The sequence below is a fragment of the Schistocerca piceifrons genome, chromosome 2, assembly GCF_021461385.2.
Source record: "Schistocerca piceifrons isolate TAMUIC-IGC-003096 chromosome 2, iqSchPice1.1, whole genome shotgun sequence".
Taxonomy (NCBI): domain Eukaryota; kingdom Metazoa; phylum Arthropoda; class Insecta; order Orthoptera; family Acrididae; genus Schistocerca; species Schistocerca piceifrons.
In genome coordinates this window covers 688,668,162-688,682,641 of record NC_060139.1, presented here as the reverse complement: position 1 = coordinate 688,682,641, position 14,480 = coordinate 688,668,162, and the positions used below count along the sequence as shown (strand labels likewise).

Genomic DNA, 14,480 nt, shown 5'->3' with positions numbered 1-14,480 from the left:
TTTGCAATTGGGTGCCACTCTGTCAAAGACTGCTTTGCTCTCCAGCCTAGTATTAATGCCACTCCTTCGCTATGGGTTTCATCCCTTCTTCCAGAATAAAGGAGGATATGCCTTTCCTAGTGGCTATGGACCCATGCACTAAGAAAAAATTTGAAGTAGCTTAGTCACAATTCATGACAAACCCAACTGATCAAATTCTACATGTATTGGGTTTATTGCTCAAAGTCACTGTTGCTGCTTATGGTGAGGAGTTTAAGGGTGCTAATTGAGAGTGAGAATAATTTAAACCAGCCCTAGACCCAGCTTCTGTGCTGAAGCTGACAAATTGTTGCCATTTATTAAACGGTAGCTTATCAATGAGTATCAGGTGTACACTCAAAATTACTGGTATCACATTTTGTTGCTAGAATGAATCACACAACACAAATACACTGCAGGCAACAAAGCTGTTTCAGCTCTGTGCCTTGTCGAATATGGTGTCACCTGAATTGCATAAGCATGGAGTCAGTTTTTAGCCTGGTCACTGGAGAAGCTGGAGAGTGATTTTAAAAGTGCAGTCACAAGAATGACTGCACCTCAAACTATGTTTTTAAATCAATGTTTTACAGTATTCCAGCTGAATACTGCGACTATATTGTACAGTGTTTATGAATGGGACTTAACAGGTTGACCCCCTTCAATAAATATGTTCTGAAGATTACTGTACCAAATGAATTTACAAATCATAATATGAAGATGTGTGATTTTGAGAGTAATAAAGCAGATTATGATGTGGAGATTGTGTGATTTTGAGAACAGTACAATAGATAAAATCTGTTCAAACCGCTGTCTTCCTCATGCTCTCTATCTACCTCTGATTTGATTTGATTTGATTTTATCAGGGAAGGAAAAACAACTGTGGTCAAGCCCGCACCAAAACAGAGTTTATTGTGCGGTATCATTCCTTGTGTATCTAGTAAAGCCAACCAATGCCCTTGAACAGTGCAAGGAGATCCTTTACCACTGCTTCGCTGGACCCAATTTCTTCAGGTCTGGTTGATCTAAATATTCTCTGTCTTTTACTCTCCAATGCCTTGCATTCGAAGATCAAATGTGATGTGGTTTCCTTGTCCACACCACACATTCCACATTTGAGGTCTCCTTCTATTATCCCCATTGTATGTAGGTGTTTTTTGAAATATCCGTGACCTGTCAATAGTCCAGCCATGAGTTCCATTTCTCTCTTGTTCACGCCCAGGATTGAGAGACTTCTCTTAGAACATGGCTTCGGCACCAACACCTTGCTATGTTTTTGCTTTTGGACCTTAGCCCAATATTCTACATGCTTTCTCCTTGTCCAGTCTTGTAGTTCTATTTTGGTCATCGCCTTGGTGATTGTCAGGACAGGTTCCAGTCCAAGAAATGCTGTCATCGCCCATATCCTGGCCAACCTATCAGCTTGCTCATTACCTCTAATCCCTGAGTGAGCAGGGACCCACAATAGGTTTACCGTATTGCATTCCCCTAGCTCGACAAGAACTTTGTGCCCTTCTGCCACAGTATTTGATCTTGTTGCAGAGGCTGCCAGTGATTTCAGGGCTGCTTGGCTATCTAAACAAATGAAAATGCTACAACCTCTGTAGCACGTCTGCAAATTCTTCTCCACGCACAACTTGATAGCAGATATTTCTGCTTGAAACACAGTGCCATCTTCCCTGGAGAAATTGCGCTCTCCAACCTTGGCTGCACTCTGTATATCCCGGCCCCAACACCTTGGTCTGTTTTCAAACTGTCAGTGAACCAGACTATGTCTCCAGTATGGGGTCGAAATTTGTTTTCCCAGAGCTGTCTACTTCCAATTACTACACTGAAAGGCTCGTTGAAGTAGCTGAGAGTTGTTATATAGTCGGCCGGCATTTCCCCAACCATTTCTACGTCTGCCTCACTCAGTATTTTAGTGAGAGATCCTGGATACCCAATGAGTTCCAGTTTTTGCCAGTCTTTAACCTGTGGGCTCCAGCTGCTGCCTCCATCTTTATCCACAGGTGTAATGGGGGCATGTCCCACATGGTTCCCATTCCAGCAGTGGGTGTCGTGCTAATTCTGCCTGTAATGGCTAAGCAGGCCAATCTCTGCACCTTAGCAAGCTCCTTAGAAGCTACCTGCTGTTCTACATTTTTCCACCACACTGTAGCCCAATAAGTGATCAGAGGCTTTACTATCATGGTGTATATCCAGTACATACTCTTGAGGCTTAAGCCCCAGTTTTTACCACAAGCTCTCATGGCACTCATTAGAGTACCTTTCGTCTTGGAACAGGTGCTCCTTACATGAGGGGTCCACGTTAGTTTCTCATCCAGGATTACCCCTAGATATTTTTGGTATCCCCTTCACTGGTTTCATTGAGAAACTTGAGATTCCAACATGTGTGTTCCATCTTCTTCCTAGTAAATTGTACTACAACAGTCATCTTAGGACTGACCCTTAGATCCTGTTTCCTGCACCAATTTTGCACTATGTTCAGTACTCCTTGTGCCATAGTTCTGACTGTACTTGAAAATTTGTGAAGTATTACTATGACAAGATTGCCTGCGTATCCCTGGCAACACTTCTGTCTAGAGTTTAATTCTACAATGAGTTCATTCACCACAAGGTTCCACAGTAGAGGGGACAGGACCACTCCATGTGGACTGCCTCTGGTGGTGTTGATTACCATTTTTTCTTGCATCATGGTGGCTTCTACCTTTCTACCACTAAGTATGGCTCCAATCCACCTGCAAATGGTGGTCTCCAAGCAATGCATCTGTGTTGTTACCTTAACCATGGATTCGAAGGTCGTGTTGCTAAAAGCCCCTTCGATGTCCAAGAAGATGCAGAAGGCTATTTCCTGAAAGTGTAGTGCTTTCTTCTCCACATTCCCAACAAGTTGGTGGAGTGCAGTTGAACATGATTTTCCTGGTTGGTATGCATGATGGTTTATGTGTAGAGGGACCCTAGTTGACCACCTCTCTCTAACATGCACATTGAGCAGTTTTTCTAATTTTTTAAGAAGAAAGGAGGACAAATTGATTGGTCTCATATCCTTGGCATTGGTATGATTAGTTCTCCCTGCCTTTGGAATGAAGAAAACTTCCACTGCCCTCCAGACGCTAGGAATGATTCCTGCTGCTGGGCTAACCCTAAATAACCTGCATAGGAATCTTACTGCGTTATCTCCTGCTTATTGCAGGAGTGCTGGAAAAATTCTATCTGGGCCAGGTGACTTGAACAGATGGAATGTTCCCACTGCCCATTGGATTTTACTATGGTCAGCACATTCTCTGGCAGATTCCCAGTTCTCCCTTCGAATACCTGATAACCTATATCTCACGGGGATCTCGTCTTGGTCTATGTTGTCTGTCAGAGTACATTGAGGAAAATGAGTCTTGAGTAATAGTTCCAGTATTTCATGTGCTGTCCGTGTATACTCCCCATCCTCTTTCCTTAAAGTTCCTCCTGGATTAATTGGTATCCTAGTGAGGATTTTGTGATGTCTTGTCTGAACAGCTGTACCCTCTACCTACTCGCAGAATACCTTCTAGGACGCTTGCTTTGCTTGCTTACTTGCAAGATTGTATTTGCCAAGGGCCTCCCAATATCCTGCCCATGGTCCCCTTCTCGCAAGGTTAAACAGTCTTCGTACCTATTTCCTCTGTGATTCCAGGTTTTTGTTCCACCAAGATACATACCTATTAGTGCACTTCTTGGTGATGGTATGAGGTCAGGATGGCAGAGGTCACTGCCACTGCTACCTCCTCAGACTCTACTGGACTCCTTATTGAAATGACTTCTGATAGGCTTGAATCAAGGTCCCTCCTATATGCCTCCCAGTCCATTTTCCTGGGATTCCTATGGGACATAGTCTGTCTAATGCCCATTTCAACCTCAAACTTAATATATATGTGGTCTGATGAGTATGGTTTTAAAGCCATATGCCATTGATTTGACATAACTACCCATCAAAGTGGAACCGACGGTTATGTCACTTACCTCTTCCCTTCTTATATTATTAAATGTTTCTTATATTCCTAAATGTAGGTTCCTTGCCCCTATTGAGGATCTCTTAATTTATTAGCTAGAAAAAATTCTAGGTGGTACTCACCTCTACTGTTGGTGTCGATGCTGCCCCACACTAAGTTGTGGGCATTACCATCGCATCCAATCAATAGTTGGTCGCCCTATTGTGCACAGGCTTCTGTCAGTCTCGTCACCTCCTGAGGAGGAGGAGGAGCTCTGTCCTCGTAAGGAAGGTATGCCAAGGCCATTACAAACTCCCTCATGATACCTTCCTCACGTTGCCGCATCCTGATGGTCACTAAGTTCCTAGAACAAAAGTCTGCCATCAGCATGGAGGGGTTTCCATTTTTTACATAAATGCATGTTCTGGAGTTTCTTATATTTCCTAGCATAAACCAGCTTATCTCTAGTGCCGCCCAGACCCAAAACACCCCCTTTATATAAATATGGTTCCTGAATCAGGGCCATGTCCAGATTTATCTGCAGCACATTCAGTCTCTATCTTGCTGCCATTGTCACTTCTGATGTCTTTGATTACCCTGATGGCAACCTGCGAGAACCCCAGGAATAGTCTCAGGTCTTGTTCCTGCATTGCCTTCACGGACTTCACTCCAACTTCCACCACAAGGGTTTGGCCATTTGGTGTAACCTTCTGGTTGATTGCTTTCCAGTCCTCTGTCAAGACTTTCAGGTTTTGAGACCCTATTTTCTCAATCAGAGTCTCCAGAGAGGTATCCTTAAGGAGTTTTGGCACCCAGATTAATATATTTCTGGTCTTGAAGAGCTCAGCTGCTGTCTTTACCAGCAGCTTCGCATCCTCCCACAGTTATATTAGGGGCACCGTTTCCTGAAGCCAGTCCACTGTAACCCCCCCCCCCCCCCCCCCCAAGCAAAGATAAGAGTACCATGATCCAGATAGACTCTCCTGAATTTGGGACGTGAAGCAGCATCCCCTCCCCCCCCCCCCCCCCCCCCCCCTCCAGTCTCCTCAAAGAGAGCCATCTGCACGAGCTGCTCCTGCTACAAAGTGATCTTGTCCAGTAGATAACCGCCATCCTAAAAATGGAGACTGCAGTACTATAGGTCTGTTTCCTATTTCTTGCTTCAGCTTTTTCTGGATGCACTTATCCTGAGAAGTGGGAGTCTTAGATTCCTCCCTTGTTCTATTACTGCCTGCCATTGATGTGGAAGGGGATTGTAGGAGGTCTTGGGCTCAAGCCCTTTGGGTTCCCTCCACTTTTGTTTAGGAAGCCACTCTTTTCCTTCCTTTAGCTTTTGTTCTCTAAGAAGTTTCCTCCTCCGAGCCCCCAGGTAAGTTTTTGGTCTTAATCTGATCCAATTTCTTAGTAACCATTCCCACTTCTGGAACAGGTCTGTCCCCCTGTTCAGCTGAGGGGATGTATTCAATCAGTTCCAACCCCCATGTTTGGATGTCTGAGGTCTCAACTTGCCCCTCAGTATTGCTGTCTTCTTTAGTGTCCATTTTGGTCCCACGAGAGTTGGGGAGCTAATGGGCCCATATCATGGAAACCCCAAGTAGTGCAAGGCTAATCACTCAGGGAGGTCGCCTGGTATCCCTGAAGCTCTATTCACGATACATCTCCCCATATGCCACGCACCCCTTGGCACAGATCTCATCACATCTTCGGTTGGATATTGAAGAGTTGAGAAAGGACAAGGAATGGATGTGGGATGACAGGTTGGTGTGAGCCACACTTAGCCTGGTCCATCGGCCAAGACCTTACTGACCAAAGGTTCCCACAGACGGCATAGCTCTCAGCTTCATGTGAACACACAAGCCTCTCCACCCGCACGGACTGTGCTGCTTGAAGGTGGTGTCCCCCAGAGAGGTCTACCTACCTTAGTGTACTTAAATCTGTTTGCATTTTTGCATAGCAGAAAAGAAAGTACAGGTGATTATTCAGGTTCCTGCGATGAACTACATGATGAAATAGTTCACGGGTGAATGGCCACAGGTTAGTGTTCAATGGTCATAATATTTAGGCTGGTGCTATGATGCCATCATCTGGTGTGCTGATGTATTGGCCACTTGGGGCTTATGTATTGCTTTCATCTCTTCCCCCGCTACCTCGAATCTCACACTCTATCTGCCGTCTGCACCTGGCATCTCCTCCTTAATCAGGCTAATTCAGGATTCCCAGGTCTTACTAAGGATGTATCACGGTTGACTAGCAGTGCCCTTTCTCAAATATAGATAGGTTTTTTAATGACACATTCCCAAAAGTTAGAAGACTACCTCAGAATCTTAGTATCATTGTATCCATTCTGTGGACTGCCGAATGGTAGTGCTTAGCAACTGCCTATTGTTAAGCTGCTGCAATCCAGTGCACTGTTGATGATATCAGCAACAATCTTAAACAGTACCCACCGTCTGATGTACATGTGTGCTGCAACATTGGCAAGGCTTTTGATAGACCCTAGATTTCTTTAATCGATGGTTGTGTTTAACATTACCAAGCAATGCCAGTATATCTACTGGTGGGTGGAAGACCATCTTCACTTTGTGTCTCTGGAGAATATATACCACCTTTCTGGATAATGTACCCCAAAAGGAAAAAATGCAATGGCCACAACTAGGGATTCTTGTAAAGCCATTCCAGTAAAAAGAGAGAGAATGTCAAAAGTCAGTATCCTTAAACTCAAAAGTGGTTAAGGTGTCCCGAAAAAATCCATGTACTTGCGCATGTGGTGTGAACACTTCATGATTTAAGGGGTACACTAATTCTTCAGGTACTTAGTGAATGTCTAAATGGGGCACCAATGATGCTAACAGTGGAGCACAAAGGCACCCCATCTTTGCGAATTTTCAGCAGTCCATAAAGTCTTGGTGGAGCTGATGCAGTCGGTCGTAGCTTCTTAACAACCTCCTCTGGCAAGCCAAATTCTTCGAGAAGCGCCTTGGTCTGCCTCTCCACCCTCATGGTAAAATAAATATCAGTCTTTCAGTACACACTGTCTACTTGAAGTCGTGGTGAGATAGGACCACAATTGTGTTGCATTTATCTACTGGTAAGACAGCCATACCTGGATGTTCTCTTAGATTCCGTATGGTGCCTTCTACCAGCTAGACCGAGTGAGATGGCACAGTGGTTAGTGCACTGGACTCACATTCATCTGGTCATTGTGATTTAGGTTTTCTGTGTTTCCCTTAATCGCTTTAGGCAAATGCCAGGGTGGTTTCTTTGATAGGGCAAGACTGATTTCCTTCCCCCTCTTTCCTTAATCTGTCCTCGTTGTTGGTGGGACTTTAAACACTAATCACTTCCTCCTCCCCCTCATGTACCTGCTAGAGATGTTCTTTTTAGTAGGTCTTGTTTGTGTGAGAGCGTGACAGGTTTCATGACATACGTGTTCAGGTGGAAGTGTTGCAGCTGCCTGTTGTTCCACTGTCTTGATTAAGCCTGTGATAGGAGTGGATTTAGGAGTGGGTGCAAAATTGAGTTCTTTCTTAAGAACCAAAATCCCATCCTCATCCAGTTGCTTGGTCGTGAGTTTGGTGATAGTCTTGCATGGAGCACCTGAAGGTTATATGTCTGATACATGTTCTTTCATCTTTCTGTATGTGATGGTATAAAGAAGTGTGGACAGCACGTCGGGCCACTGCTTGCACCGGAAGAGTAAGCACACTGACTTATACCCGCAAGCAGACACCTACCACGACCAGGTCCAGAGGAATGGCGTGCTCGAAGCATTGGTACATAGGGTTCACACTCCCTCTGAAAAATGTAAGCATGAACCAAGAACTTGAACATCTGAGGATGGTGTTCCGCAAGATCAGCTGCAGGGAGTAGCAAATTCATAGTCACCTACATCTTATATCCACTGTACAACAAGCAGAAACAGAAGAGGGACTTCAGGAAGATGCTGCCACTGCATTTATTCCTTTTTGCCGCCCATTATCTGGAAAGGTAGGACATATTACCTGGAAAAACCAAGTGTAGATGGACTTCCGTCCACCAGCTAAAACACAGGCACTGCTTTGTAGTATCAAAAATGACATCGGATTACGAAAATCTGGGGTACATAAGACACACTGCCAGTGTGGCAATATGAATATAGATCAGCCAGTGCATATTGTCAAAGATCATTGCTGAGAACACCAAACCAAAGTGAAGCAGCCAAATAAGTTAGCAGTTGTGGAACAGTGCCTGTTGGAAGTACATGGAATGGGTTATAACAACACAGAGGCTTTGACACAGGTGTCTAACTTCTAGACATTTGTCATTAAAGACTCTGTCAAGATTCAAGGAAGAGAAACACCGATCATTTTTTTTTATAATGGCTACATCCTTAGTAAGGCCTAGAAACCTGGAATTAGTCTGATTAAACAACAAACTGACTTCAAGGGCAAGTGAGAGACAAGCATAAGTGCTGCTAGCCCATGTATCTGGCACAAGAACGTAGAACAGAGCAGTGTGTCAATAGGAAGAATGTTGGTAGAACATCAGATCGGAGGGAGGGGGCAAGAGAGAACAGCACCTCACTGGTCACCAAGAAGTCAGCTTATTAGTGCACCTGATAATGGTGATGTGGTCATTTTTGAAAATATGGTGTCCATTGGACACTGCCATTCACCCGTTCACCAGTGCAGCATTTCGTCAAGAAAGGACGGACGATCCAGCATTTTCTTCACATACATTCCGCTACAGGAAAAGAGGAAGGAGATACTGTACAGCTTAGTACTATGGCACATACAAAATCAGAACAATAAGGCCACAAATGAGGCAGTAAATAATACCCCAACGAGGTGCTACCTACAAGAAAGTTTCTCACTGTAGAAGAACATGATTGATCGCCAACCGAATTAACCTCAGCGGGAGGTAAGGTACAAGTAACAGGAAACTGCAAATGGGTATGCCAAAACCTGTTGTCATTCTTCCCTCCAGCCGTTGAGTTGAGCTATAGTAGCATTACTTTATGATTTATTTCATGGGTTCGCAGAGAGCCAGAATCAACTAAACTGTGTGTGTGTGTGTGTGTGTGTGTGTGTGTGTGTGTGTGTGAGAGAGAGAGAGAGAGAGAGAGAGAGAGAGAGAGAGAGAGAGAGAGAGAGAGATATATATATATATATACTGGAATGATTTTCTTACAAGAATGTTATTATAATGCTCCTAATAAACTTACCTTTGAGTGCCCAAAACCAAGAAGTTTTGGTTTCAGGAATGGTCACGGTGGGTGGAAAGGTTTAGAAAAAGGATTAACCCATTAATGTTGAGCTTAGTGCAATTTCAACAAAGTTGTGGGACTGAATGTGATGATATAGAAAGGGTTCTTGTAGATGGCTCTGAAGAGAGGTGTCAGATGATTGTGTGTGAACCAAAGTGCAGTAACAGTAATTGTAGACAGATCAGTCGTCATTGCAGAGAAAATCAATCACAGCAGGAACTCGTTGTTGAAAAGTTCATCCCCACCGATTTTGGAGTATCAGTTGCCTCATCTATTAATGAACTTACAGGAAAAGTCTAAAAAACTGTGATGAATATAGTGACATACTGATGAAGAATACAAAATCTGTGTCATATTTGTAACTTCAGTTGACTATCCTGAAAGAAATGTTAGCTGTATGTGACTCTGTATAAGCATGTTTTTGCACATGTAATGGACACAATGTGTCTAACCAAAACTGAAGATTTAGAAATGCCTGTCACATAACCCAAGTTAGCCTTCTCATTCTTTCATGTTGCATGGTAATGTAAACTGTAAAACTTATATGTATTTGACTGTTTAAAATAGGACCATACAGAGTTAGCTAACTACCCTGTCTTAATCTTTTCTCTTTACATAATATAATGCGTGCCAATAGGAAGATACCTGCTGGATTAAAGTCCACTGAGAAATAATACATTGTATGTGTTACTTGCAACCACATTTACAAATAATACTTGTAGTTCTAGTGTAAGCTATTGCATGTCTTGATATATGAGGCAGTGGCTGAGCTCTGTATCATGCTTCACAATGTATCATGCAGTTTTTGTATAGTCAGTCATAGAATCTCATAACAGATGGTCCTGTTATAGGAAAGACATTTAAATGAAAGGTTTTGCTTAAGGAACACAACTAGGTGTTACTTAAAGGAATTAAAAAGTCATTATGCTGTATGTATCTCAACTGCCGTGAGTCCTGTTAAGAGGTATTAATTCATGTTATAACAAGAACAGTTTTACAGTTTGGGTTATGTGATAGGAATTTCTAAATCTTCAGTTTTGATTGGACGCAGTGTCTCCATTACATATGCAAAAATATGCTTATACAGAGTCACATACAGCTAACATTTCTCTCAGGATAGTCAACTGAAGTTACAAGTATGACACAGATTTTGTGTTCTTCATCAGTATGTCACTATATTCATCACAATTTTAAACTTTTTCTCCAATTTCATTAATAGATGAGGCAACTGATACTCCAAAAGTTGGTGGGGATGAACCTCACAAGTAGTTCCTGCTGTAATTTTCCTAATGTCACACATAAGATTCTCACATTATGATGGTTCACCTTTCCATTTAAATGGAATGTTGCCTCATCACTAAACACTAAGCGTGGAAAAAAACTGTCATCCTGCATATTGCCAAGAACGGAATTACAGAACTCCACACATGGTTGCTTGTACCCTCACAAAGAGCTCGCAGTAGCTGAATTTTGTATGGTCTTGTGTAAACGCTGATGCAGCACACGTCAGACAGATGTCAGGGGCATGTTGAGCTGTCGAGCTGCACAGCAAACAGATTTCTGCGGACTCTTTGTGAAAATATGGTAGATGCGTTCGACATCTGTGTCAGACACTCGGGGATGGACTGGCAATTTGCCTTCACACAAACAAACTGGAGGTAAGAAGGAAACGACAAGTATTTTAGACAGGTCAGGAAAACTGCTGGTGAATCCTGTTGATGCTTTGGGCAGATGGAGGGAATATTTTCAAGAGTTGCTCAATGTAGGTGAAAATACGATCAGTAATGTTTCATATTTCGATGTACAATGGGACAGGAATGATGATGGAAATAGGATCACATTTGAGGAAGTGAAGAAAATGGTCAATAGACTGCAGTGCAATAAAGCAGCTGGGGTGGATGAAATTAAGTCGGAACTCATCAAATACAGTGGAATGTCAGGTCTTAAATGGCTACACAGGATAATTGAAATGGCCTGGGAGTCAAGACAGGTTCCATCAGACTGGACGAAAGCAGTAATCACACCAGTCTTTAAACATGGAAACAGAAAAGATTGTAACAACTACAGAGGTATCTCTTTGATCAGCGTTGTGGGTAAAATCTTCTCAGGTATTGTTGAAAGAAAAGTGCTTGTATTAGTTGAGGACAAATTGGATGAAAATCAGTGTGGGTTTAGGCCTCTTAGAGGTTGTCAGGACCAGATCTTTAGCTTTCGGCAAATAATGGAGAAGTGTTACGAGTGGAACAGGGAATTGTATCTATGCTTTATAGATCTAGAAAAGGCATATGACCGGGTTCATAGGAGGAAGTTATTGTCTGTGCTACGTGATTATGGAATAGGAGGCATACTTTTGCAAGCAATTAAAGGTCTTTACATAGATAGTCAGGCAGCAGTTAGAGTTGATGGTAAATTGAGTCCATAGTTCAGAGTAGTTTCAGGAGTAAGACAAGGTTGCAACCAGTCTCCACTGTTGTTCATATTATTTATGGATCATATGTTGAAAACAGTAGACTGGCTGCGTGAGATTAAGATACGTGAATACAAAATAAGCAGTCTCGCATGTGCGGATGACTCAGTTGTGATGGCAGATTCGATTGAAAGTTTGCGAAGTAATATTTCAGAGCTAGATGAGAAATGTAAGGACTATGGTATGAAGATTAGCATCTCCAAAACAAAAGTAATGTCAGTGGGAAAGAGATATAAACGGACTGAGTGCCAGATAGGAGCAACAAAGCTAGAACAGGTGGACGGTTTCAAGTACTTAGGATGCATATTCTCACAGGATGGCAACATAGTGAAAGAACTGGAAGCGAAGTGTAGCAAAGCTAATGCAGTGAGCACTAAGCTATGATCTACTCTCTCCTGCAAGAAGGAAGTCAGTACGAAGACTAAGTTATCTGTGCACCGTTCAATCTTTCGACCAACTTTGTTGCATGGGAGCAAAAGCTGGGTGGATTGAGGTTACCTTATCAATAAGGTTGAGGTTACGGATATGAAAGTAGCTAGGATGATTGCAGGTACTAGTAGATGGGAACAATGGCAGGAGGGTGTGCACAATGAGGAAATCAGAGAAAAACTGGGAATGAACTCTATAGATGTTGCAGTCAGGGCGAACAGGCTTAGATGGTGGGGTCATGTTACACGCATGGGAGAAGCAAGGTTACCCAAGAGGCTCATGGGTTCAGCAGTAGAGGGTAGGAGGAGTCGGGGTAGACCAAGGAAAAGAATGATTTTGAAGTAATAGGCTTAACATCAGAAGAGGCACCATGTTAGCACTGAATAGGGGATCATGGAGGAATTTTATAAGGGGGGCTATGCTCTAGACTGAACGCTGAAAGGCATAATCAGTCTTAAATGATGATGATGATGATGATGATGATGATGACAAACAACCTGTTTCTCAAAATTGTTCATACCATCGCTAATGCTCTGTGCTGTAGGAAGATTCACACCATACCTAGTATGAAAGTCACGCTGAACTGTTATTACTGACCTGCACTGCGCAAAATGTAGAACATAAAACACATTCTGTTGTCCCAACACCATTTTTACTAGAATTGAAGCAGACGCAGATTGCTGCTAAGTAGCGGGAACTACGCAAAACTCTAGAGTTTATTCTTTCCAACAGTACTTTGTTCATGCACTTATTTCAAATAACATAATAGTTATGATTTCTTTAGATTGGATGATTCTTTTTGGTACGCCCTGTATATGCTCTGCTGTACGCTTAATTGATCTTGACTGCAGGAGACAGTGTTACCTCCACACCATTCCCTGAGATCTAACGGCATGATAATGATTAATGAAAGTTAGTAAGCATTGGTATTCATAAAGATCAAAGCTGATAATTTATAATTTCCTTAAGATCTTGGGGGAGGGGGGGGGGGAATCCTTAGCCATAAAATAATTTTTCTGTTAAAGGACTGTACACTTGAATACCTGTTACAAGTGATTTTGTGTTTGCTGTTATATAATATCAAAATTTGGTCTGTGTAAGATGCTTTTCATACACTTCATGGTTTCAGTAAGTAACTGGAGTAGTTGTCATGTGCACTTTATCATATTTTGAAATAATTGCTTTTATAGTGTGTTCTTTTCTAGTTGTAACAATACTGGCACTAATAATATAAGTAATACATATGTCATGCTTGGCAGAAAGGTGCTGCTGTTCATCTTGCTCGACACTGCCCTGATGCACAATCTGAACGCATTTATTCAAATTGGTTGTGGTGGATACTGCAGGGGATTCCATTCAACCACTTGGTAACTTGATTAACTGTTTAATGCTCTTTATTGAACTAAATGTCACTATTGAATTAGAAACTGCAATTAAAAATATTACACTCAAACACTCTTGCAATAGTTATCGGTCTGTAAACTCATTATCTTCCATTTATCTATGTACTTTTTTTAAAATTTAATTTTAGGTGCGTGTAATGGATTGTTTCTTAAATGAAGGTATTAAAGTGCTGTACCGTGTGGCAATGGCTCTTCTGCTGCTTTTCTACAAATACTCTGCTCCTCAAAACTCTGAGTGGATGAATCAGATACTGAAGCATGGAATTGAAACAGCATTTATGAATTTCTGCAAGCACATACCGGTACAGTAATTTTTCTTGTATCTAAATGATTCTTTGTTTTCCGTTTGATCATCATCTTTCAGTAGTAAATTTCTGATAAGAGGTAGCATTTGATGAGCAAAATGTCTTTAAGTTAAAAGATCAAGGGAAGCAAGTGTTCATTCCTCAGTTGAACTGTTCCTTAAATAACTTGTTGGATTGACAGTTGCTTTCTTTTGGAGTATAGCATTAAAAGTGAAATATAAGGTATTTGGAAATTCCGATTACAACCTTCTAGGACTTGAAGAGGGGAGTGAGTACATAATATTTTGAAAAGGGACCCAAGTCTGGAAACATACTGTTTCTGTGTGCTGCAGCTGTTCGAAAACATGTTTGCTGGGTGGTCGCGGTTGGCGTGGCGGAGGGAGGGGGTCGTTCACATCAGATTGGCTGGTGTTGGTTGACATCTATCCTCCCTCTCTGACCTATTTTGAGCCTCATTGACGCGTCTGTGAGTGTTACAGTGTTGAGTACACATTTCCAGAATACACCGAAATGATCCTTCTGAATGGCGAAGCTCGCGGTAATGGGAGAGCTACTCATTACCTTTATCAATACCATTCTCCATACCATTCACCTCCATTGTGTACACTTTTCGCCACAGTTTCACAACGGCTTCAAGAAAGAGTACCTTCACAG

At 42.3% G+C, this 14,480-nt stretch overlaps 1 protein-coding gene across 1 annotated transcript in view; it reads left to right on the top strand.

The window, feature by feature from the left end:
* LOC124776582 (GTPase-activating protein skywalker) overlaps positions 1-14,480 on the top strand; it is a 299,487-nt gene that overhangs the window by 215,847 nt on the left and 69,160 nt on the right. Inside the window, exons 6-7 of the mRNA XM_047251633.1 lie at positions 13,378-13,485; positions 13,650-13,823. Of these exons, the coding sequence (XP_047107589.1) occupies positions 13,378-13,485; positions 13,650-13,823 (282 nt within the window). The remainder of the gene's footprint in view (positions 1-13,377; positions 13,486-13,649; positions 13,824-14,480) is intronic.